The sequence below is a fragment of the Ruditapes philippinarum genome, unplaced genomic scaffold (assembly GCF_026571515.1).
Source record: "Ruditapes philippinarum isolate M1 unplaced genomic scaffold, ASM2657151v2 ctg1155_1_1_1_1, whole genome shotgun sequence".
NCBI classification, from domain to species: domain Eukaryota; kingdom Metazoa; phylum Mollusca; class Bivalvia; order Venerida; family Veneridae; genus Ruditapes; species Ruditapes philippinarum.
The window spans coordinates 139,865-165,559 of NW_026855202.1; the positions used below are offsets into that span (position 1 = coordinate 139,865).

The following is a 25,695-nucleotide window of genomic DNA, read 5'->3' on the forward strand; positions in this document are numbered from 1 at the left end:
TGTTTCCATATTATTGTAGTTGTATATATTGTAAATTATGTTTTTCTTAGAGGCACATATGGAAGATTGGGAAACATTTACTTTACTTTACTTTACCTTACCTTACCTTACCTTACCTTACCTGACCTTACCTTACCTTACCTTACCTTACCTTACTTACTTACTTACACTCAAAATGGAAATGCCTATTTATTTTCAGTTATAATGTAACAATTTTTCAAAAAGTATTTTTTTTAAAACACCTACCAGTTTTTTTTGGTCAAAAGTAGCCAAAGATCTGAGCAGGGATGTAGAAATACTTTTGTAAAAACTTTCCATTTGTGCTGCCCACCAGTTTATTGCAAAACGTCCAACATTCCTGAAAACAAATCAATCATTGTCTAAATTTAGGGTCAGTTGGCATACATGTCAGACATCTGTCTTAACAATGCAAAGATACATATATATAATATGAATATTATCGTATAAGTGTTTTTTTCTGCTGGCTCCAAATTTTGCGTTTTTTCCAAAATTTTTGGCAATGCTTTTATTTCTGGCGGACTTAATTTCTGCGGCACATTCTTTTGGAAAAAAACATGATTTAAATTCTGCGGCTCATCTTATCAAAGTCTAAGTCACATTACTCTTCCTATTTTATTTGCATGTACACATTCGCATTAAAATTTTGTTCATCATCGTTACCATCAAAATTATATAGTAAATTGCAAATAATGATATTGTTTACTTGCAAACAAATATAATGCTCAACAATAGACAGTATGCATCTTTTGATCAGCGTGAAATGACGCGTGAAAAATATACCCTGTAGTATCTTTAATTTCATAAAATTGACTAGAAGTTAATCGTTTACAAATCAGTCAACAATTAATGTAAACGACGATTATTTAGCAGTTTAAGGGTTAAAATGGTTTTAATGATTTAGTGGTAAACAAACCTTTTAGCGTACAGGCAAACACTATGATGTTTAAATATCTTTATTCATAAATTGGCATAATTAACAATAGGTACATCCTTACAAGCACATATTACATGCTTAGCCGAAAGCAATTTTAAATAACTCGATTACCCGCTAACCGTTATAATCCTATAGTCGTTATTACTTTAGAGGAAACAGGTCATCATGTGGGAGACATATCGTTAAAAAAAAACACATGGAAAAATATTCTGCGGTTTTTATTTCTGCGGTGCTGAAATTGACCGCAGAAAACGCAGAAATAAAGTCACCGCAGTAAATACAACTTATACGGTATATGATGTTTCGATATTTTTTTTTAAACAAAAAAAAGTATGTCAGCTCAACTTTTGACTCTATCATTGTGATTTGTGACCCAAAAAAATCAGTCTTTTACAGTTACAAGAGCAATGCATGTGGTGTAAACACTTGTCTGTTAAAAATTCTAAGTTAAAAGAGGCCTTTCTGCAAATTCATTGCTTTAAGACTTACGCTGCTTGTCTAAAATCTGCACCTTGTCATGAGAAGCATTTCAATATTAAAGACAACAACAATAATGTTGAAGCGATCATAATAGCACACATTTTTCTTCAAAACAGACAGGCTAAACAGTCAGTTTACAGATTATGCAAAACAATTTCAATGTATACCAATTAGTGTTTTTTCAAACAATTCTTGTTTGGATGATTAATGAGAACAGCATTTTAATTGAAACAATGTTTGATACAAATAGTATATACATTACTTGAAGAAGGCGTAGTAGAACATTTATGGCATCTTTTTAATGGTACGCCTAGCTTCTTATCAGTCAAACTTTCAAAGGCATTAGTCCAATCATCATCGTATAACTGGCCAAACTTCTCCGACACCTTCATTGCTCTGTTAGGATCACTGAGGTCTGCTATATCAGCATTCTGCTCCTGTAATTTCTTACCAGCTAGCTTACTAAATCTGAGTACAAATAGAAAAGAACATTAATGTTTCAAAAATACATCCATGGTCAGTATTCACTAGTCTACATGACATGTATAAAAGTATTTTTTATTCTTTTCTTGCAACTTCCTGGAAATGTAACCAATTTAACCCATAGCCACATCTCATTGAAGTAACCACATTGAAAAATTTCAGGCATGCTCAGGAACAGACGAGTGATATAACAAAATATCCAGATCCACCAAAAGCAGAGCCAAAGCCTATTTGTTCTTTTTCTAAAGGCAAGTACATCACATAATACTAGTGAAGATTTAACTAAGAAAACATCATTTTCTTAGACAGAATTTACATAATATTTGGTAATTGTCATTGACTGTCAAGGTGACATTTATGATTCAATGGCATACATAATTTATTCAACATGTAGATGATGCCATTACTGTTGCTTTGTCCGAGTACAAATGAAACCTTCCACCAGGTCAGGCAAAATCAATGGCTGACCTTGACTGTCAATGCCTTTTTCAGGTCATGGTCCTATTTAAATTATTCAATGAATTAGTTTTGTCATAAATGTATTCTCCAAGTTTAAATTATATCTGTAAATATATAACAAAGTTGTCACAATTTAAGCAAAATTCAATAAACTTACCTTGAGAATCAAGGTCATTCAAAAATTAGGGTCATACTTTAACTATACCATATGTTGGTTTAGTCTTAAGTGTTCTATTGACATGAAATGGATAAAATCCTTTATTAAATAACAAAGCTATGACAATTTTAGAAAACATAAATAATATGACCTTGAAGGCCAAGGTCACTTTAAGGTCAAGGTCATATTTACATTATCTTGTATTTCATTTTTGTCATAAGTATTGTTTTGTTCAAGTATAAATAACAAAGCTATTACAATCTTTGCAAAACCAATAATTTGACCTTGGTTGTCAATGTCATTTAAAGGTCAATGTTATTTTTAGTCATTAACATACAGATGTATCTATTTTATTGTTGTAATCTAGTCCAAGTATAAATCAAATCTGTGAATAACTATTAAAGTTATCAAAATATACGCAAAATTTAATATTTTTACCTTGACAGTCACTTTTGCTGTCAAGGTCATATTTGTACTATTTAAAGTCAGTTCTATCTCAAGTGTAGCTTTGAAATCAAATTCAAGTATAATAAACAAAGCAACACTAAATATGGGCCATGCCATTTAAAAGTCAATGGTATATTGAAATCATCCAATATGTCAATTTTGTCATCAGTGGATGAATGTAATTTATTAATAAGTAACATAGTTATTACAATTTAAGCAAAATATATAATGATTTGACCTTGACAGTCAATGTGTTATTCAAGGTCAAGGTCATATTTGAATTAATCATTTGCCTAGGTATGAATCAAACCTTAAATACAATAACAAAGTTGTGGCAAATTTTAGCAAAACTCAAAAAAAAACTTGGCAAGGAATGTAAATTAAGTTTCTGGGGAAATGTTTTTAATGGTTTCATATTCAATTCCATTTATATGTAATCCTTGTGACAGAGGTAAATCATTTGTACAGTTAATGTAGAGTATCACCCAGAAGCTCACATGATATATAATTTCTTTAACTTGTTCAATAAATTCTGTACTAAACCTACTAAACCTACACTAATTCAATATCCTCTGTATATTACTAGTATATGTTTTCTCTAAATGCATAATGAAGTTGTTCCTTTTGAAAATAGATTTTACTGAATTCTAGGTTGATACATTTTCCCCTTAATGCAGAAACTGCTAATCACCTCTTAAATCTGACAGTCTCAAGTTTTTCCATAACTGCACTGGTGATGATATTATTAATACAGAGACAGCTGTAATGATTTTGTTAAAGATCCTATATGTTTTGTGATTGATATTGTTACTGTGTGTATACCACACTTGCAAAAAATTATATATGTATATAATTATGCTAATAAAACATTTTCAAACATCGAAGAATATGTAAAATGTGTACTGCAAATATTTGAGCACATTATATTTAATCAATAAATTATATGCATCCATTTCTTATTGGAAAATTTGGCTTATAATTTATTGAAAATAAATATCTAATTACCTCCCTTAATTACATGAAATGTTAAATTCGGTAATATCTTTATAAATAATGCTTATTGGAACTTACTAATTTGACAAATTTTAATTTGAGCATTATATCTATGAAATAAAACCATGAAAAGATGTGTTACAGGATCTTTAAGACCCAAATGCTTTTATTGATACTAGATCTGAAAGAGTCAAAAACTTTAAAAAATTCTTAGAATAGTCTGAATACTAATAACTTACCTGTCTCGTAAATCATCTCGATCTGCTAAGAGTTTTTTGTACTGGTCATCAGCTTTCCTTTTCTCTTCTAGAAGAATATTTTGCATGTGTTCCATATTCTTGTTTGCCTGTTGTTCCATATGATATTTCTGTTTATCAAGATTTTTATATGCAGCTTCAAGTTTTTTATTTGCAGCTTCTAATTCTGCTATTCTTTTTTGATGTTCCTGACACTTAACAGAATCATCATTGACATGTTTCTCAAGCCTCTGAACCATGTCCTTAGCAGACTTTAGTTCATTTTCAACAGCTGTTCTTATCTTCTTTTCCTGTCCAAGACTATAGGTATAAAATAGAAAAATTCTTATTGTTAATTTAGGCTTGCCTTCATAAAATAACAACAAATAGCTTTTTGTTAATGCTCTCACTTAGCATAGGTTAATACCACCATGACCTTAAGCTTGCACAGCACCACATCATCTTGTTGCAGGAGTTTTAACAAAATCCCTCAAGAGGGAACATTGTAATAAGAGCTGACACTAAAACTGGAGACAGAATGACTGACTGATGGAAGGACTGGCAGACTTACAGGATTTAATGATTCCAATAAAGACCCCCAACCCCACACCCCATTATGCAGTGGAGGTTTTAAAAACACTAAGGGAGTAATTTTGAGGTTTGGAAAGATCATAACTTAGAAATAATAAAGTCAAGAGTTCATTCTTGTGCACTACACTCAATATGATCTGTATATTATCCACTTTTGAAGTTTTGAAGTCTCAAATACTATTCTGAAAATTTTCGAATATTTATAATGCATTCCGTAACTTTCTGTGGACATTTTGACAAGAACAATGAAGAAAGGGGAAGTTGTTCAAGTTGGTCTGAAGAAAATTCTACAAAATCTCTAGAAGTTAGGATGCATTTAAGATCTTCTTCAACTTTATTATATGGGAAAACAGAAAGATAACAAATTACCAAGCAGTGTTTATGTTGAAAATAGCAATTTATGTACTGACCATTGCAGGTGGAATATTCTCATTAATCTTCAAGGCATATGATTTGTCTTAAGCACAAGAAACCAGATGTCATTTTGTGGCAGCAAGCTTAATAAGGCCTGGGTCTACAGGGCAATTATCAACAGTTGAACTAATCCAAGATGCCATACTGGCACTGATGTAGCCAAAGTCTAATGATTGACACAAAAAACCAAGTGTATTTGATTGGTAACATGTATTGAAACAGACTTTATATTATATTAACAGATGTAACATTAAATCACTACATTTCTTTCCACTTGCTCAATATTTTTTCGCCACCCCCTCCCCCCTAAAAAATGAAAATGCTCATAAATACATCAATATGAATATGATAAACTTAATATAACATACATATTCAATCTAATGGTGATCTCTGAAAAAAAATTCTGGAAACAAAGTGATCCCTCGGAAGCATCAATCACAACAAAATAACATAAGAATTGCAGACTCGGTTTGATTGCGTCTGTACATGAGGGATAATGAATATGTGCAACATCCCTCATTCACCTAGCACCAGCTTGAGAGGTACTCAATTCACAACACTATATTGTTCACATCAATGATCCCCAAGGACCAGAAAATATAACAACACTGAAGTGAAGTTTGGGGCAACTTTTTACGGATGCCACATATACACACAGTCAATGAGTTAACTTATTTAATTATTAGCCAACCGATTTCTCTTATAATCATGTTTCAACAAAGAAGTTGTTTAATGAAATTGTTGAAGCAAGGACGGACGCACGGATGATGGACGACTAACAATGGGCCATCACAAAAGTTCACCTTGAGGACATTGTCCTCAGGTGAGCTAAAAATCCAACTCATAAACTGATATCACAAAGTTCATATTTTTATTTAAAAAAAGCGAATGTGTAAGAAACATTACTGGTTGCTATTGCTAAGGGAAAACAACAGTTCCAAAAGATGTGTACATATTAGGAAAATCAATGACCAACTGGGGCAGGGCCAATTATGACCCCAGGGCTTATATTTGAGAAAAAAAAACTTTGGTAGACCACCCATTAGAAGAAGTTTCATGATTGATATCTAAGCTCTAGGTCTTTTGGGTTTTAAAAGAAGATTTCTTAAGCTTTTTACTATAATATACCTAATAGAAAAATCAATTACCGCCCCCCCCCCCCCCCACACACACACAGGTTGGGGCCAAGTTTGACCCCAGAGGAATTTAAATGAACAAGCTAATGGTAGTAGACACTCACTAGAAGATGTTTCATGCTTAATATCTAAGCTCTAGCTGTTTGGGTTTTCTAAAAGCAAATGTTTTAAGTTTTTTCTTTCAATTGCCATTGCAACCAGAGTTTTGCTTGGAATTAAATTCCTTAAACAATTTTTAAAGGTGACCACCAAAGGAATATTCCTGTGACGTTTGGATGAAATTGGTCAGGCAGTTTATTAGGAGATGTTGTTTAAAGTAAAGGTTTATGGCCACCAGACAAACAAGTGTATGTCAGACGAATGCTGGATGAAAAGCGATCACAAAGCTCACTTTGTGACAGGTGAGATAATAAAACAAAAACTTGATCCCCATTAATTATTAAATGCATTTTTAAGATTTATGTTATTGTACATGCACATTTTAATTTAAAATAAATTCATACTACAAATGCTTTTATATCACAATACAGAAGAAACTAAATTTGTGGAAAACAACTATTTTCTTGAAATGCATGCTTAAAATCTAAGTAGATTTTTATAACCAAATAATACCTGATCATCTACAAAACAAATACCATAGGCATTTTTATCAGAATATTCATGAACAGTATTCTACCTTTGTGCTAGACTTTTTGATTCTTCCTCTAAAAAGTTGTTTCTTTCATCTCTTTCTTTCAATTCTTTTTCAAGTTCCTTAATTTGTTTCTCTCTGTCATTAAATTTGTGCAACATTTTCTCTGATTCGTTTCTCTCTTTTGCAAGTTCTTTCTCCAATGTTTGTCTAAAATAGAAAATTGAAATGTCACTATCTTCTCAAATACAGTTATATACAAGAGTAATTGCCTATTCACACTCCACTCTTTCTTATTTCTAAAGTCAAATTTTAACATCAGAGGAAAAAAAAGTATACAAGTGAGTACTCCTACAAAACATAGATTCTTTGTAACAACTGAAATTCAAATTTAATATTCATCCTTCAGTCAAAGATCAAGGTCATATCATAATAATTCAACATATGTCAGTTTTGTCATATGTTTTCTGTTTTCTTGTCCAAGTGTGAATCAAATCCATAAATAAATAACAATGTTATGACAATTTAAAAATATTTCAATTATTTGACCTTGACAGTAAAGGTAAATAAAGCTCAAAGTCATATCAGAATAATTCAAAATGTTGGTTTTATCATGTGTTTTGTCCAAGCATGAATTACATCTTTCAGTAAATAACAATGACAATTAATTTTATTTCCATATTTTGACCTTGATGGTCAGTCAGTCAAAGGTCAAGGTATATTTGAATTATTCAACATACTTGAAAAAATAACAAGCAAAATTCATTTGTCTACTGATGTACAGCAGGACAGCATGACAGAGGAAAAGAGAGGGGAAATTCTACATGACTCTTCTACCCTAAGTAGTTGGTGCATAAAAATAGCATCCAATTTTTCCAATGTTGGCATCTTTATTTTTCCCAACAGCAGATGCACAACTATACATGCTGACCAACAGTCCTGTAAAGTTTCATGACTTAAGGTCAAATACTTTTTGGGCTACGCACAATAAGTTAAAACTAGAATTCCATGAGTTGGAAGTGTAGTTCAGAGTCAACAGTATAGCCGTCATTTAGGCATTTTCATGTGACACAACATCAGAAGGGACACACAGACACCAGCAAATCTAAATAGCCCCCCTAGAGTGGGGCCAACACCAAAGTCTGGATGGCAACAGCAACAGAAACGAAAAAGGTGAGTTAAAACTGGCTTATAATTAAATATATGTAATAATTTAAACCAAGGGTATGTGCATTTTTTATGAAAACTAACAGTAGTTCTCTGTTTAATAACATAAAATGACTATCTTCTAACATATTTAATATAAAAGGGCCAATGTGGCCCTTAATCACTCCCTGAAGATTATGGTTTAAATGGACAAGATTTAATTATCAGGACATTTCTTTTTATTAAGTTTTATTACAATCAGCTAAGGGGTTGAGGAGTTTTTTGTGCCCCCACTGTAGGGGGGCATTTAGATTTACCCTTGTATGTCCGTCCATCTTTCCGTTTGTCCATTCTCTTTTTTGTTGCACGTAGCTCAAAAAGTAATTGACCTAGAGTCATGAAACCTTACAGAAATGTTGATCAGCATGTGAAGATGCGCACCTGGGTATTTTCATGTGGATATATTGAGTATTTTTAGAGTAATTGCCCTTGACTTAGTAAAAATTCACAATATTTAACTTGTGTTTCAAGTAACTCAAAAAGTATTTGACCTGTAGGCCTGGAAAGTTACAAAAATGTTGGTCAGCATGTGTACTTATGCACCTTTGGGGTTTTCTTGTGGATTTATTCAGTATTTGTAGTATTTGCCCTTTACTTAATATTAGATTTTTAGTTTTCAACTTGGGCACATGTAGCCAAAACAAGAACGTGTTTGTTAAACACAAATGCCCCCGGCTCCGATTCTTGTCAGTAGAAATATTTCAAAAAATGTTTACCCATTTACTCAGTTATGGACAGAAACATTGCCAAAAAATTGTAAAACAAGTTATATAGCTTGACAGAGTCATGGCATTTTGTAATTGTGAAATATATGTTGCCAAGTCATTGCTATGACTTGTGAAGTGATAAATATTCAACTTTATCAAATATATATAAATGTAAGAAATCTGCACTTGGCACCCTTGACCTTGACCAAGTGACACCTATAGAATATCATGCAAGTTATCTTCCTACCAAATATGAAATACACCTGTCAATAAATAAAGGCTGTATGGGCAAAAATGTTAAAATCTATTTTGAGCATTGATGACCTTGACCAAACTGACCCCTAACTCCATCCAAAGGAAGGATACCATGCAAGTTATCTTCCAAACAAATATGAAATAAATCTGTCAATAAATAAAGGCTGTATGGGCAAAAGTGTAAAAATCTATTTTTTAGCACAAGTGACCTTGACCCACTGATCACTACAGCAATCAAAAGGATGAATACCATGCAAGTTATCTTCCAACCAAATATGAAATAAATCTGTCAAATAAATAAAGGCTGTATGGGCAAAAGTGTAAAAATCTAATTTTAGCACTTGTGATCTTCACCCAACTGACCCTAACTCCATCAAAAGTAAGAATAACATGCAAGTTATCTTCCTACCATATATGAAATATATCTGTCAATAAATAAAGGCTATATGGGCAAAAGTGTAAAAATCTATTTTTAGCACTAGTAACCTTGACACACTGATCCCTAACTCAATCAAAAGGAAGAATACCATGCAAGTTATCTTCCTACCAAATATAAAAACACCTGTCAATAAATAAAGCCTGTGTGGGCAAAAGTGTAAAAATCTATTTTTAGCACAAGTGACATTGACCCACTGATCCCTACCTAATCAAAAGGATGAATACCATGCAAGTTATCTTCCTACCAAATATGAAATATATATGTCAATAAATAAAGGCTGTATGAGCAAAAGTGTAAAAATCTATTTTTAGCACTGGTGACTTTGATCCAACTGACCCCTAACTCCATCAAATTTTATCTTCCTATCAATTATAAATGACATCTGTCTATAGAATATGGTTAATACACCTATAACAAGAGCTGTCCGTAAGACAGCGCGCTCGACTTTTTTATTGCTTGCCAATAAAAAAAGTTTTTGCAGTAAAAGGCAATACAAGAATCTCTGTATTTTTGGACATGTTTGGGAATCATGATTGTAAACAAGTATTCCAACTTTCAAATTAATATCTCAAACAGTTCAGTCAAAAAGTGGACTGGTACTAAAAACTTAACCAAGATTCTAAGTCGATAAAAGGCCTTAATTTTTAAAACAAATCCTTGACAGAGTTACCTTCTCTTGCGTACAGATGGGGGTAATGATGTGAAATAGCATTAAAAGTTTCAAAGCAATATCTCAAAGGGTTAAGGCAATAAGTGGATTTTACCCATAATTATTCAATGTATTTTCTAAGTCAAAAAGGGGCATAATTCTGTCAAAACCTTGACAGAGTTATGTCCTCTTGTCTGTTGATGAAGTCGCTGATGGTAAACAAGTATGGTCAGTTTCAAAGCAATACCTCCAATGGTTTTGAAATAAAGTGAGGTGGTACAAAAACTTAACCAAGCTCAATACACTTTCTAAGTCAAAAAAGGGCCATAATTCTGTCAAAAACCTTGACAGAGTTATGTACTCTTGTCTGTAGATGGAGGTTATGATGGTGAACAAGTATGGTAAGTTTCAAAGCCATACTTGTAATACTTCTGAAATAAAGTGGGGTGGTACGAAAAACTTAACCAAGGTGTGACGCCGACGCACGACGCCGACGCCGGGCGAGTAGGATAGCTCCCCTTTTCATAGAAAAAGTCGAGCTAAAAATGTAAAAAATCTATTTTAACATTGTGACCTCTGACATTGGTGACATGACTTTGACCCAAATGACACCCTTACTATACCAAAGAAGGAGGACCTCCCTTGGCATGTTTGTATTAAACATGAAAGACATCAACCAAAAATAAAAGGCTGTATGAGCAAAATGTTTAAATTTATTTCCTAAACCAGTGACCTTACCTTGACCCTAGAACCACTTACTCCACAAAAAATATAGAGGACCATTAAAGGTATCCACCTACCAAATATGCAAGATATCATTAAATAAATTAAGCAATTAAGAGAAATTTACGATAAATCCAACTTGCCGGAATAGGTTAACCAGACAAGGGCCTATTTTCAAAGTGAAAAAAGGGAAATAACTGGGAAATATGGATGACACAGTTATATAACTTGGCAAATATCATGTACTTTGTATTGATAAGTAAGTGTGGAAATTATGAAGCCATTAGTATAGATAGAACTTAAGATATTTCCAACTTGCTGTTTTAGGTTAACCATTATTCATTTTCTAAATGCTGAAAAGGGCAATAACTTGGTAAATATGGAAACCATAGTTATGTATCTTGACCAAATCATGTACTTTGTATTGATTAGTAAGTGTGTAAACTAAGAAGCCATTGGTACAAGGAGTACTTAAGAAAAATCCACCTTGCCTTTCTAGGTTAACCTCGTACGGACAGACGGACGGACAGACGGTTCAATTACTATATGCCCAGGGGCATGAAAAAAATTTGACCTAGAGACATAAGATTGACAAATCGGTGGAGAGTGGGGGCACCCGTGTCCTATGGACACATTTCTAGTGTTAAGTAGCATTTACAGTTAATTCCTATTGAATTTATTCAAAATTTGCCTCACAGTTATCGAAAGATACTGTTTAAAGATATACTATGCTCATCCTTGAGTAAAATATTTTAATCACATAAATTTATTGAAATCTTCTTAATTCTTACTGATAATGTCTGATTTTTCTATATAAAAGAATGAATAAACTATGTATGAAAAGCTGTGTTCGCTATAAAAGATCAAGTAAAATTGGTATTGTATTAAAAAAACTGCCAGTTACAAAGTATATTCATATTTTGACCACCTATAGTGTGTAGAGTTTGAAACGTAACATATCTACTTTGTGTAAAATCAAAACATGTTTATTTTATATTTAGAAAGAGACTGTGAAGCAATATACAATTTTTTCTAATATAAAATTTGAGCATAGTATATCTTTAAATATGTTACTATGATAATACAGAAAAGTAGGCAGGAAGTAGACTATACAGTTTATTTCTATTTGTTAAATCTGGCAGACAATTTGTTCAGCAGACTTAACAAATTAACTCTTTCACTGCCATAGGGATGGCATATGCCATCCCTATTATTTTCGGCGTATTTGCCATATGAACAGCTTTTGCCGTTACTAAAATAATAATAATAATAATTGTTATAATAATAATAATAATAATAATAAATATATAGATAATTATACCATCAACAATAATTATTATATACTAGCAGATTTGGAAACATATATATTTATTATAATACTTATTACAAATAATAACAAGAGCCATGTCAACATGGCAATCCCCCGCTGAATGTGTTTGCCCATTGGTAGAATGTATATGTAGTAGAGCAGAATAATTCCATTTTAAGAGGTCTTTTGGTAATGAAAACTGATGGCTATAGTGATTACAGATTTGAAACCTATGTGAATACTGATGGCTGAAAATAACAAAGGGCAATAACTGAAAAATAATGCAGGGCAGGCTATCATTCTTGTGTGCTGCACCCCTCTTCAGTTAAATCTATCCACCTATGAAGTTTCAAGTTGATACCTCAAATACTTTATGAGATAAGCTCCAGACAAAATAGTATGAAAAAGAACAAAGGGCAATAACTCAAAAATTGTATAGGGAAGAGTTATCATTCTTGTGCACAGCATTCCTCCTGAATAAGATCTATTCACTTATGACATTTCATGTTGACATACTCCAAACACTTTTTGAGCTATGCTCCACTCAGGTGAAAAATTAGGTATGAAAAAATAACAAAGGGCCAATTAACTAAAAAAAATTATGAAAGGTAGAGTTATCATTCTTGTGCACTGCATACCTCCTGAGTGAGATCTATGCACCTATGAAGTTTGATGTTGATATCTCAAAGGCTTTTTGAGTTATGCTCTGGACAAAAATTAATTTTGAAAAATAACAAAGGGCAATAACTCAAAAATTATGCTGTGTAGAGTTATCATTCTTGTGCACTGCACTCCTCTTCAATGAGGTCTATCCACCATGAAGTTTCAAGTTGATAACTCAAATACTTTTTGAGATATGCTCCTGACAAAAATGTTGGACGGAAGGACGTACGGAAGGTCGGACGGACGGATGGAGACTATTACTTATTATATCCCCGCCGCCTTTTCGCCGGGGGATAATAATTATATTAATTAATAATATAGTATTTTTTTTGAAAACCTTCTGGCAAATAGGTGATCAATAAATAAATAACCCTCTGGCAGGGAAAGGGTTTAAGGTCTTGGATAGAAATCTAATTTCATGTCCTTATTTGCTTACAAGTTTATCAAACAGTTTGGCAAATTAAAATGCTGGATATGTAAGAGAACCCAAAGTAACATACAAATCAAACTAACTTTTACAATATGCTCTTCTATAATCTGTAACTTACATTTTTTCTTGATGATTTTCAGTTTCAGCTCCTTTACCAGGTCTTTGTTTATGGCTGCTTGGTGTTGGACTAAAAAAATATTTTAAATAAAACAATACCACAATCAGTCATGTAATAAATAGGTTTGAAACATATTTCTATTTAGAAATGAAATCTGTAATTTCTTTCATAGAAAAAATACAAGATTCTTGGTGTGTGTCAGAGTCTAACAGACTCAGTATTGTACACAACAATGTATATGACTTTTTTATTTCACACTACCAATATATTTCTTTTTTTCATTTTGAAAAAAATATCACTTCATGTATAATACAAACTTGATATGTATTTTAGAACTGAGGCCAGATAGCATACAATGTGAATTTGATATAGCCTTTTTTGGACGCAGAAAATAAAAATCAGGCTAGATAGAATACAATATTTATTTGATATGGATTTTTTGGACTGAAATGAGGCTACATTTAGGCTGAAAGTTCATGAGGTGTGAATAAAAGTGACAATGTAACTTATTCTTGCTTCTGGATTATTCCTCCACTCTTAATGTAAGGCCACAATCATTCAAGCCAATTTACTTTATGTGTATTTTCTTTTACTCATCATAGTATAATTAGACATTTATAGGAGTTACTTTAGGAAATGTTTGTGACGTTAAATCTATCAGCAAGCATACAGGCAAGCTTAATTAGAAGGCCCATCATGCCTCAGAAATGCTACCAATTTAATTTCTCAAAAACTTTTCATTTTTGGCATCTTGTTACAGTTTTCAAAGTAATACTTATTTTTTGCAACTATAGCTCTGTTGGCAACTGGTTTTATTGTACTGAATAAGTATTTTATAAGAAAGTCAAAATACTACTTTCATTAAAGATCCTGTACGTTTTGTGATTGATATTGTTACTGTTTGTGTACCACACTTACAAGAAATTATATATGTATATAATTATGCAAATAAACAATTTTCAAACATCCAAGAATATGTAAAATTTGTACTGCAAATATTTGTGCACATTATATTTAATCAGTAAATTACATGCATTCATTTTTTATTGGAAAATTTGACCTAGAATTTATAGAAAATAAATTTCTAATTACCTCCTTTTATTCACAGACACTTGGGGTGTGGAGCTCAAAATGCCTTTAAAATCCAAATAAATCATATTTATCAAAAAAACTTAATATAAGCCATTTCATACATTATAGACATTGAAATATGAATATTTTTCAAAACGGTTTATATTAAGTTTTTTTGATATATATGATCAATACATATGCTGGGACTGACATTTATTAATATGCATTTTATTTGGATTTTAAGGGCGTTTTGAGCTCCACACCCCAAGTGTCTGTGCTTTTATTTACATGAAATCTTAAATTCTGTAATATCTTTTTAAATAATGCTTATTGGAACTTACAATATTGACACATCTTAATTTGAGCATCATATTTATGAAACAAAACCATAACAGGATCTTTATTTATTTGCTACCTTTATGACACATAACCACACATTCAGCACTACTCTCTTCAGTTGTTTCGACATTTCAAAAGAATTAAAACAAGAACCGGTTGAACAGGGTGATGCTCCCCGAGAAGGTTTTGGACACAGGAAGTATAAACAAGAAGGTCCATGATGGCCCTAGATCGCTCACCTGTCCCATCAAACTCATCTGAACAATTAACTAGACAAGCATTCTGACCAAGTTTCATGACAGGTGAGTCAAAAATGTGACCACTAGAGCGTTAACATTAGGATTATCCATATATGAGCTGTGTGACTGAGTTTTTTACCCAGGTGACCCATATTCGAACTTGACCTAGAAATCATCAAAACAAACTTTCAAACCAATTTCCAGGATACTTGGATCAAAACAGTAGCCACTAGTGCTAACAAGATTTTTCCACTTTTAGCTCCAGTGACCTAGTTTTTCATCCGAGATGACCCATTTTCAAACTCATCCGAGCAATGACCTAGACAAGCACCCTGACCATTAGTTTGATGATAATTGAGTCAAAAATGTAACCACTAGAGTGTTAACAAGGTTTTTCCGTATTTGGGCGGTGTGACCTAGTTTTTCATCCAAGATGACCCATGTTCAAACTTGACCTAGAAATCATCAAAACAAACTTTCAGACCAATTTACAGGATATTTGGATCAAAACAGTAGCCACTATGGTGTTAATTAGATTTTTCTATATTTAGCTCAGGTGACCTAGTTTTTCATCCGAGATGACCCATGTTCAAAGTCATCATGCGATTACCTAGACAAGCATCCTGACCAAGTTTGATGACACTAATTGAGTCAAAAATGTGTCCGCTAGAGTATTAACAAGGTTTTTCTTTTTTTGGCTCCTGTGACCTAGTTTTTCATCCGACATAACCCATGTTCAAACTCCTCTGAGCTATCACCTAGACAAGCATTCTGACAAAGTTTGATGTAAGTGAGGCAAAAAAGTGACCGCTAGAGTGTTAACAAGGTTTTTCTATTTTTAGCTCCAGTGACCTAGTTTTTCATCCGAGTTGACCCCTTTTCAAACTCATCCGAGCTATCATCTAGATAAGCATCCTGACCAAGTTTGATGATGATTGAGGCAAAAATGTGACCACTAGAGTGTTAACAAGGTTTGTCTATTTTTAGCTCCGGTGACCTGGTTTTTCATCCAAGATGTACCATGTTCGAACTCATCCGAGCTATCAACTAGATTAGCATCCTGACAAAGTTTGATGATGATTTAGGCAAAAATGTGACCGCTAGAGTGTTAACGAACAAGTGTGGACGGACAACGAACATTCATTGATCCTAAAAGCTCACCCTGAGCGAGCTCAAATGACCTAAAAAATGAACAAAGGGCAAAAACTCCAAAATTAGGCAAGACAGGGTTATGGTTTTTTTGCACTGCACTTCTATTCAATGAGATCTATCTATCTATAAAGTTTTGTGATGATATCTCTTATAGAGTTATTGTTTGGTTTTATTAACCTGTCAATTACATACTGATTACACGGTCGATGCACACAGTATATTAATCTTCGGTTGATTTTCGGTAAGTTCCGTGAGATGTACGCTGTACGATGGAATTTAATTTAATTTGTATCTCTAAACTAAGTGTATTCAGCGTTATAGCGCAATAGGGTAAATCACGAGTTTATTATCTAAGTGCCACATGTATTTTTAGTTCGAGGCCGCGTTGGTCCATGTTTTTTTTTTCTTATTAATACTTTCAACATAATTGGATCTATATATGATTATTTTATGTTGTTCGTTTTTATTATGTTTTACTTAATTTTGTTACGTATATACTCTTTTCAAATAACATGTTTTTAAGAATTCATGTTTAAAATTGAAACGGATTATTAAAATCAATAAATGTCTTTTCAATGCCGTAAAACACACTACAAATCTGTTCCATTAAAATATACTGCAAAAATAAAGAAAGAGTACTAAAAAAATGGCAACAATAAGGGTCGAACCACGGACCTCTCAATTATCAGGCATTCTCTTTACCGACTGTCCTATTGTGAATTAACGAAAACTTTCACATTAAGCTGGCGTGACTTACAATCCATGACTAATATACTCCACATTAATTCTCGTAAACTACACGGACAAAACCGAAGTGGGATCGAATATTTAAATGAGTCCTGTAATGTATTCATAATTGACAGGTCAATAAAATCAGACTATATGTCCCAGGTAAAATTCAAAGTGTAAAAATGAACAAAGGGCAATAACTCCAAAACCAGACAAGGCTGTGTTTAGGTTCTTTAGAATTACAGTTTTATCCAATGAGATCCATCTACCTGCAAAGTTTCATGTTGATATATCTAATAGTTTTAGAGTTATGTCCCGGACAAAAGTTATAAACTTAAAAATAAGGCAAGGCAGAGTTATGGTTCTTTAGCACTGCACTTCTACCCAATGAGACCTATCTACCTACAAAGTTTCATGTTGATATCTCTTATAATTTTAGAGTTACATCCCGTTCAAAGTGTAAAAATAAACAAGAAGGCCATGATGGCCCTGAGGTCGCTCACCTGTATATAAGCCCCCGGAGCATGGCCAGTTTAAACCCAGGGCTTTTATTTGAACAAACTTGGAAGACATCCATTAGAAGATGTTTCATGATGTTAAGTTTTTACTACACATATAATGAAAAACAATGACCTCCCCCCACAATCGGCAGGGCCAATTTTAACCCAAGGGCTTTTATTTGAACAAACTTTGTAGACACCCATAAGAAGATGTTTCATGCTAAACATATAAGCTCTAGCTCATTGGGTTTTTTAAAAGAAGATTTTTTTAAGTTTTTACTATCCACATATAGTTATAAACAATGACACCCCTGGGACAGGGCCAGTTTTGACCCCAGGGCTTTTATTTGAACAAACTTTGTAGACACTTACTAGAAGATGTTTCATGCTTAATATCTAAACTCTAGCTATTTGGGTTTTTTGAAAGAAGATTTTTAAGTTTTTGCTATACACATATAAGGAAAATCAATGACCCCCGGGGCGGGGCCAATTTTGATCCCAGGGCTTTTATTTGAACAAACTTTGTAAACACGCACTAGAAGATGTTTCATGCTTAATATCTAAACTCTAGCTATTTTGGTTTTTTCAAAGAAGATTTTTTAAGTTTTTGCTATACACATATAAGGAAAATCAATGACCCCAGGGCGGGGCAAATTTTGACCCCAGGGCTTTTATTTGAACAAACTTGGTAGACACCCATTAGAACATGTTTCATGCTAAATATCTTAGCTCTAGCTCTTTTGGTTCTTTAAAAGAAGATTTTTTAAGTTTTTACTATATGCATATAGGAAAAATCAATGACCCCCCCTGGGGCGGGGCCAATTTTGACCCCAGGGCTTTTATTTGAACACACTTGGTAGACACTCACTAGAACATGTTTCATGCCAAATATCTAAGCTCTAGCTCTTACGTTTTTTTTAAAAGAAGATTTTTAAAGTTTTTCTTTCTGTTGCCATGGCAACCAGAGTTCTGCATGGAATTAAATTCTTCGAACAATTTTTAAAGGTGACCACCAAAGGAACATTCCTGTGAAGTTTGGATGAATTTGGCATAGTGGTTTATGAGGAGATGTCATTTAAAGTAAAAGTTAACGGACGGATGGATGGACGCCGGACGAAAAGCGATCACAAAAGCTCACCCTGTCACTTTGTGACAGGTGAGCTAAACAAGGGCAATAATTCAAAAATTAGGCACAGCAGAGTTGCTGTTCTTGTGCACTGTGAACTTACTCAATGAGATCTACCTATCTGCAAAGTTTCAAATTTATAACTGTTATAGATTAAGAGTTATGTCCCGGACAAAGTTCAAAGTGTAAAAATAAACAAAGGGCAATAATTCAAGTATTAGGCAAGGCAGAGTTACAGTTCTTGTGCACTGCACACTACTCAATGAGATCTATCTACCTACAAAGTTTCATGTTGATAACTCAATTATGTCCCGGACAAAGTTCAAAGTGTAAAAATAAACAAAGTGCAATAATTCAACAAGAGGGCAAGAGGGCTATGATGGCCCTGAGTTGCTCACCAGAAACAACTGCTTTCCAGTGTTTGAAATTATCCATTGTCAATATTTTCTGATATTAAATTTGAGCCAATCAAATTAATATGAGCAAATTTGCAAAAGCGTACCTAAGACTGCTACAGACAAAGTTTAGTGATCATCCATCAATTAGTTCTGTAGAAAAAGACATTTAAAGGTATTTCTATTTTTAGCTTTAGCTAAAAGGGGCCAATCAAATTAATATTATCAAACTTGATAAAAGACTACCTACAAATGCTACAGACAAAAGTTGGTGATCATTCATCAATTAGTTCTATAGAAGAAGACGTTTAAAGCTTTTTCTATTTCTAGCTCTAGAGACCCCTAAAAGGAGCCAATCAAATTAATATTAGCAAACTTGATAAAAGACTACACCAAGAATGCTACAGACAAAGTTTGGTGATCATCAATCAATAAGTTCTGTAGAAAAAAATGGTTAAAGGTATTTATTTCTATTTTTATTTCTATTTTTAGCTTAAGCTGCCCCTAAAAGATGCCAATCACATTAATATGAGCAAACTTGATATAAGACTTCCCAAGAATGCTACAGACAAAGTTTGGTGATCATCCATCAATTAGTTCTGTAGAAATAGACGTTTAAGGGTATTTCTATATTTTGCTTTAGCTGCCCCTAAAAGGGGCTAATCACATTTATATGAGCAAACGTGATATAAGACTACCGAAGAATGATACAGACAAAGTTTGGAGATCATCCTAGATATAGATGTTTAAAGGTATTTCTATTTTTAGCTTAAGCTGCCCCTAAAAGGTGCCAATCAAATTAATATGAGCAAACTTGATAAAAGACTACCCAAGAATAATACAGACAAAGTTTGGTGATCATCCATCCATTAGTTCTGTAAAAGATGTCTAAAGGTTTTTCTATTTCTAGTCCTAGAGACCCCTAAAAGGGGCCAATCAAATTAATATGAGCAAATTTGATACAAGACTACCCAAGAATGCTACAGACAAAGTTTGGTGATCATCCATCAATTATACTCAACATCACTAATTCCGCGTCATCACTTATCTCACGGTAATGGCATATTTTCATGTGACCATTGTTATAATTGGTCAGAATTGATATATTTTATTCAAACACCTTAACAACAAAGTTTTTGTGTAAAATGTTTTAAATCTACAGATTTTTACGTAAAACTGAACAACATTTTACAAACTTCTGCAAAAAACAACAATAGTCCATTAAATTTGTGCATACGTCTGAAACAATCATCATTTTCTAAATGTTCTTGTTCGTTGAAAAAATAAATTTTGAGTTACAATGTAAAAATATTTTTAATATTTAAAATTATGCAAAATAACTTAAAGAAATTTTAACTGAAACATGAAAAACTGAAATAAAACACCATTACCGCGAGATAAATGATGACATACTGTTTTCAAAATGGCCGACACACGGTTTACATCTGACAAATTAAAACTAATTTTGATTGAAAATATTGTTGTTTCCTTGTGTCATATAGCAGAAAAATGACTAAATAATACAGTTTATGACAGTTTTTGTAGTGCATTAGTTTATTGTTTGTGTTCTTTACTGTTTTAAAGTGTTAAGTACCGTGAACTAAGAGGAGCACAGTATAGGTCTCTAGATATAGATGTTTAAAGGTTTTTCTATTTTTAGCCCTAGAGACCCCTAAAAGGGGCCAATCAAATTAATATGAGCAGCTTTGATAAAAGACTACCCAAGAATGCTACAGACAAAGTTTGGTGATCATCCATCAATTAGTTCTGTAGTTGAAGAATTTTTTCTATTTTTAGCTCTGTTGACCCCTAAAAGGGGCCAATTGAAATGACATGAGCAAACTCAAGTGTGACTATCTCAAGGATGCTACAGACCAAATTTGAAGTAAATCGGCCCCAGCAGTTGCAGAGAAGAAGACGATTGTTGATGCATGATGACGGACGACAGACACCGGAGTATCCCCCTTTGATACTAATAGCTCACCCTGAGCCTTCGGCTCTAGTGAGCCAAAATTTAGGCAAGGCAGAGTTACAGTTCTTGTGTATTGGACACCTACTAAATGAGATCTATCTACCTACAAAGTTTCATGTTGATACCTCTTATAGTTTTAGAGTTATGTCCCAGACAAAGTTCAAAATGTAAAAATAAGCAAAGGGCAATAATTCAAAAATTAGGCAAGGCAGAGTTACGGTTCTTGTGCAATGCACACCTACTCAATGAGATCTATCTACCTACAAAGTTTCATGTTGATACCACTTGTTGTTTCAAAGTTATGTCCCGGACAAGAAAAGTGGACGGACGGACAGACAAAACGGCGACTATACGCTCACCCTTAGGGGAGCATAAACAAGAGCTGTCCGTAAGACAGCGCGCTCGACTTTTTTATTGCTTGCCAATAAAAAAAGTTTTTGCAGTAAAAGGCAATACAAGAATCTCTGTATTTTTAAAGTGAACTAGTTGTTTGATACCCTTGAATATTACAGCAATGTTTATATGACATAATTTATGGTAAAGTGAACAAGTGGATAGGAATGAATTTTTTTAGATTTTTTAAGTTTTTTAGTGCTTGCCTATAATACAAAACATTGACAGTTAAGGGCCATAATTCAAATAAAATCTTTGACAGAATTACCTTCTCCTGGACATGTTTGGGAATCATGATTGTAAACAAGTATTCCAACTTTCAAATTAATATCTCAAACAGTTCAGTCAAAAAGTGGACTGGTACTAAAAACTTAACCAAGATTCTAAGTCGATAAAAGGCCTTAATTTTTAAAACAAATCCTTGACAGAGTTACCTTCTCTTGCGTACAGATGGGGGTAATGATGTGAAATAGCATTAAAAGTTTCAAAGCAATATCTCAAAGGGTTAAGGCAATAAGTGGATTTTACCCATATTCAATGTATTTTCTAAGTCAAAAAGGGGCATAATTCTGTCAAAAAACCTTGACAGAGTTATGTCCTCTTGTCTGTTGATGAAGGTTGTGATGGTAAACAAGTATGGTCAGTTTCAAAGCAATACCTCCAATGGTTTTGAATAAAGTGAGGTGGTACAAAAAACTTAACCAAGCTCAATACACTTTCTAAGTCAAAAAAGGGCCATAATTCTGTCAAAAACCTTGACAGAGTTATGTACTCTTGTCTGTAGATGGAGGTTATGATGGTGAACAAGTATGGTAAGTTTCAAAGCCATACTTGTAATACTTCTGAAATAAAGTGGGGTGGTACGAAAAACTTAACCAAGGTGTGACGCCAACGCCGACGCTAACGCCGACGCCGACGCCGGGGCGAGTAGGATAGCTCCCCTTTTCATAGAAAAGTCGAGCTAAAAATTGATTTCTGAGGCATAATGTGCCTTTAAGCTAATTTAATCATTGAATTTTAACATACACTGGTGCAGATCCTACATCTACGCTTTGGTTTTCAGTGCGACTGCATTTTGGAGACCTGAAATAATTACTGATCATTATTTTCATACATTCTAATTAAATATAGTCAAGCAATTTCATATAGATATGCTTTATGAATAACTAGCAAGCACATTATTATAACAAGTTAAGAAATAAATGGGAGCAATATTAAATAGAAGCTATTAACTTTCAATGCATTAGTTTACTCCAACTCTAACTTTATCTAATTAAAACTAAGTTATGGTACACTAACATATTCTGTATTGCAAATTTTCTCCTTTTTTGTTCTGATATCAAATGTTTTAATTGTACACAATGTAATTTTATAATATGTTCTATAATTCTTTATCAATTCTATTCAGTAAAATATTAATTGCATCATAAGAAAATATGTATTCAATTAATGTTTCATTAATTTTTGTATAAATAATATCTAGGTTATATAAATAAACAAGAGGGCCATGATGGCCCTGAGGTCGCTCACCTATATATAGGCCCCCGGAGCGAGGCCAGTTTAAACCCAAGGGCTTTTATTTGAACAAACTTGGAAGACATCCATTAGAAGATGTTTCATGATGTTAAGTTTTTACTATACATATATAATGAAAAACAAGGACCTCTCCACCCCTCTCCCCCCCCCCCCCCCCGGTAGGGCTTACATTAACCCAAGGGCTTTTATTTGACCAAACTTGGTAGATACCTATTAGAACATGTTTCATGCTTAACATCTAAGCTCTAACTCATTGGGTTTTTTAAAAGAAGATTTTTTAAGTTTTTACTATACACATATAGTTAAAAACAATGACACCCCTGGGGTTGACCAGTTTTGACCCCAGGGCTTTTATTTGAACAAACTTTAATATAGACACTTAGTAGAAGATGTTTCATGCTTAATATCTAAACTCTAGCTATTTTGGTTTTTTCAAAGAAGATTTTTAAGTTTTTGTTATACACATATAAGGAAAATCAATGACCCCTGGGGCGGGGCCAATATTGACCTCAGGGCTTTTATTTGAACAACCTTGGTAGACACCCATTAGAACATGTTTCATGCTAATTAATATCTTAGCTCTAGCTCTTTGAGTTCTTTAAAAGAAGATTTTTTAAAGTTTTTACTTCAGTGGAACCTGTCTAATCCGAACTCGTCCGGACCAGAAGAAAAGTTCGGATTAGAAAGGTTTCCGGATTAGAAAGGTTTCCGAATTAGGAAGTTTTTAACATGTTTTTTTCATGTTATTTGCAAAAAAGTTGAAGGAAAAAAAATGGGAATGCATATGGAATTGCAGTTTAGATATTTTATTTTTGCAGTCTCTTATCGTTCATTTTAATACATGTACATGTGAATACAAAAATAAAGAAATAAAAAATAAATCAATAAGCAAAAATATTATGTCCTCAAGGGTAAGTTAACCTACGATGTTAAACAGGAGGCCGAGACATGATTTGATATTCGTACCAGCATTTGTTAATTGTTGTTTACTCGTATCCGATTCAGCGACTATCCGAATTCACTGACAGCTTTCATTAATTTCCATTACTTAATCACGTATCACTGAATCCTATACAAAGGATTAAAAGATATTTCTATTGCATTATATCAAAATATTTATAGAAGCTGACGAAAAACAATCAATTAAGCAATTATAGAAAATATCAAGGCAAGCTAAGTGTAATTTTCATACCTTAACAGATCATAAGTTTCACCCATTAATCAAGCAAAATAACACCTATCAGTTTGGTGTATGTTTGTCCTGTAAATTGTGTGATTATTTGTTATTTTGAATGAAGGTGTGACATTTGGCAAAATCTGTTCGGATCCGAGAGGTAAATTTTAGAGTAAAACAAGAACAAAAATTGAAAAAATCGTCCGGAATTCGGAGTAGACAGGTTCCAGATCCGAAAGGTTTTTTACTATTGAAAATAGAATGAATAAAATCGGGATTGGACACTTTGTTCGGATAAGAAAGGATTCCGGATTAGAAGGGTTCGGATTAGCAAGGCTCCACTGTATATGCATATAGGGAAAATCAATGACCCCCTCGGGTGGGGCCAATTTTGACCCCAGGGCTTTTATTCTGAACACATTTGGTAGACAATCATGAGAAGATGTTTCATGCTAAATATTTTAGCTCTAGCTCTTTGGGTTCTTTAAAAGAAGATTTTTTAAGTTTTTACTATATGCATATAGGAAAAATCAATGACCCCCCTGGGGCGGGGCCAATTTTGACCCCAGGGCTTTTATTTGAACAAACTTGGTAGACACTCATGAGAAGATGTTTCATGCTAAATATCTTAGCTCTAGCTCTTTGAGTTCTTTAAAAGAAGATTTTTTAAGTTTTTACTATATGCATATAGGGAAAATCAGTGACCCCCTGGGGCGGGGCCAATTTTGACCCCAGGGCATTTATTTGAACAAACTTGGTAAACACTTTTTAGAAAATGTTATATGCCATATATCCAAGCTTTAGCTCTTTGGGTTTTTTAAAAGAAGATATTTAAAGTTTTTTCTTTTGGTTGCCATGGCAACCAGAGTTCTGCATGGAATTAAATTCTTTAAACAATTTTTAAAGGTGACCACCAAAGGAACATTCCTGTGAAGTTTGGATGAAATTGGCTCAGCGGTTTATGAGGAGATGTCATTTAAAGTAAAAGTTTACGGGCGGACGGATGACGGAAGGAAGACAGACGGACGCCGGACGAAAAGCGATCACAAAAGCTCACCCTGTCACTTTGTGACAGGTGAGCTAAAAAATGGGTCAAAGACAGAAAAGGCCGGGTTGCATTTGTATACCAAATATCATGAGGCTGTGATGTTACAAAAAATGTTTACCATTGACCATTTATGTCAAAAATTTAACTAAGTCGGTAAACAGGAAGTGGATGAGCGACAGACCTGAAATCGAATCCCACAGTATGGGACCATGAGGCAATGCTGTATGCTAAATATCAAGAAGCTGTGATAAGTAGTTGCTGCAAAAACTGTTACAAAAATTTCCTACTACCATTGTCCATTAATGTTGGAAATTTAACTAAATAGATAAACAGGAAAAGGATGAGCGACAGATTTGAAATCTAATCCCACAGTATGCAACCCTGTGTCAATGCTGTATGCCAAATATCAAGAGGCTGTGATAAGTAGTTGCTGAGAAAACTGTTACGAAAATTTCCTACCATTGACCATTAATGTCGAAAATTTAACTAAGTCAGTAAACAGGAAGTGGATGAGCAACAGACCTGAAATCAAATCCCACA

The 25,695-nt window shown here is 33.3% G+C and overlaps 1 protein-coding gene across 1 annotated transcript in view; it reads right to left on the reverse strand.

Moving 5' to 3' along the window:
- Positions 1–284: 284 nt before the first annotated feature.
- Positions 285–25,695, reverse strand: part of LOC132742470 (DNA ligase 1-like) — a 32,440-nt gene continuing 7,029 nt past the window's right edge. The window contains exons 5-10 of the mRNA XM_060730901.1: positions 22,424–22,480; positions 13,482–13,550; positions 7,028–7,192; positions 4,214–4,531; positions 1,698–1,903; positions 285–358 (exon numbers count right to left, since the gene is read on the reverse strand). Of these exons, the coding sequence (XP_060586884.1) occupies positions 336–358; positions 1,698–1,903; positions 4,214–4,531; positions 7,028–7,192; positions 13,482–13,550; positions 22,424–22,480 (838 nt within the window). The 3' untranslated portion in view covers positions 285–335. The remainder of the gene's footprint in view (positions 359–1,697; positions 1,904–4,213; positions 4,532–7,027; positions 7,193–13,481; positions 13,551–22,423; positions 22,481–25,695) is intronic.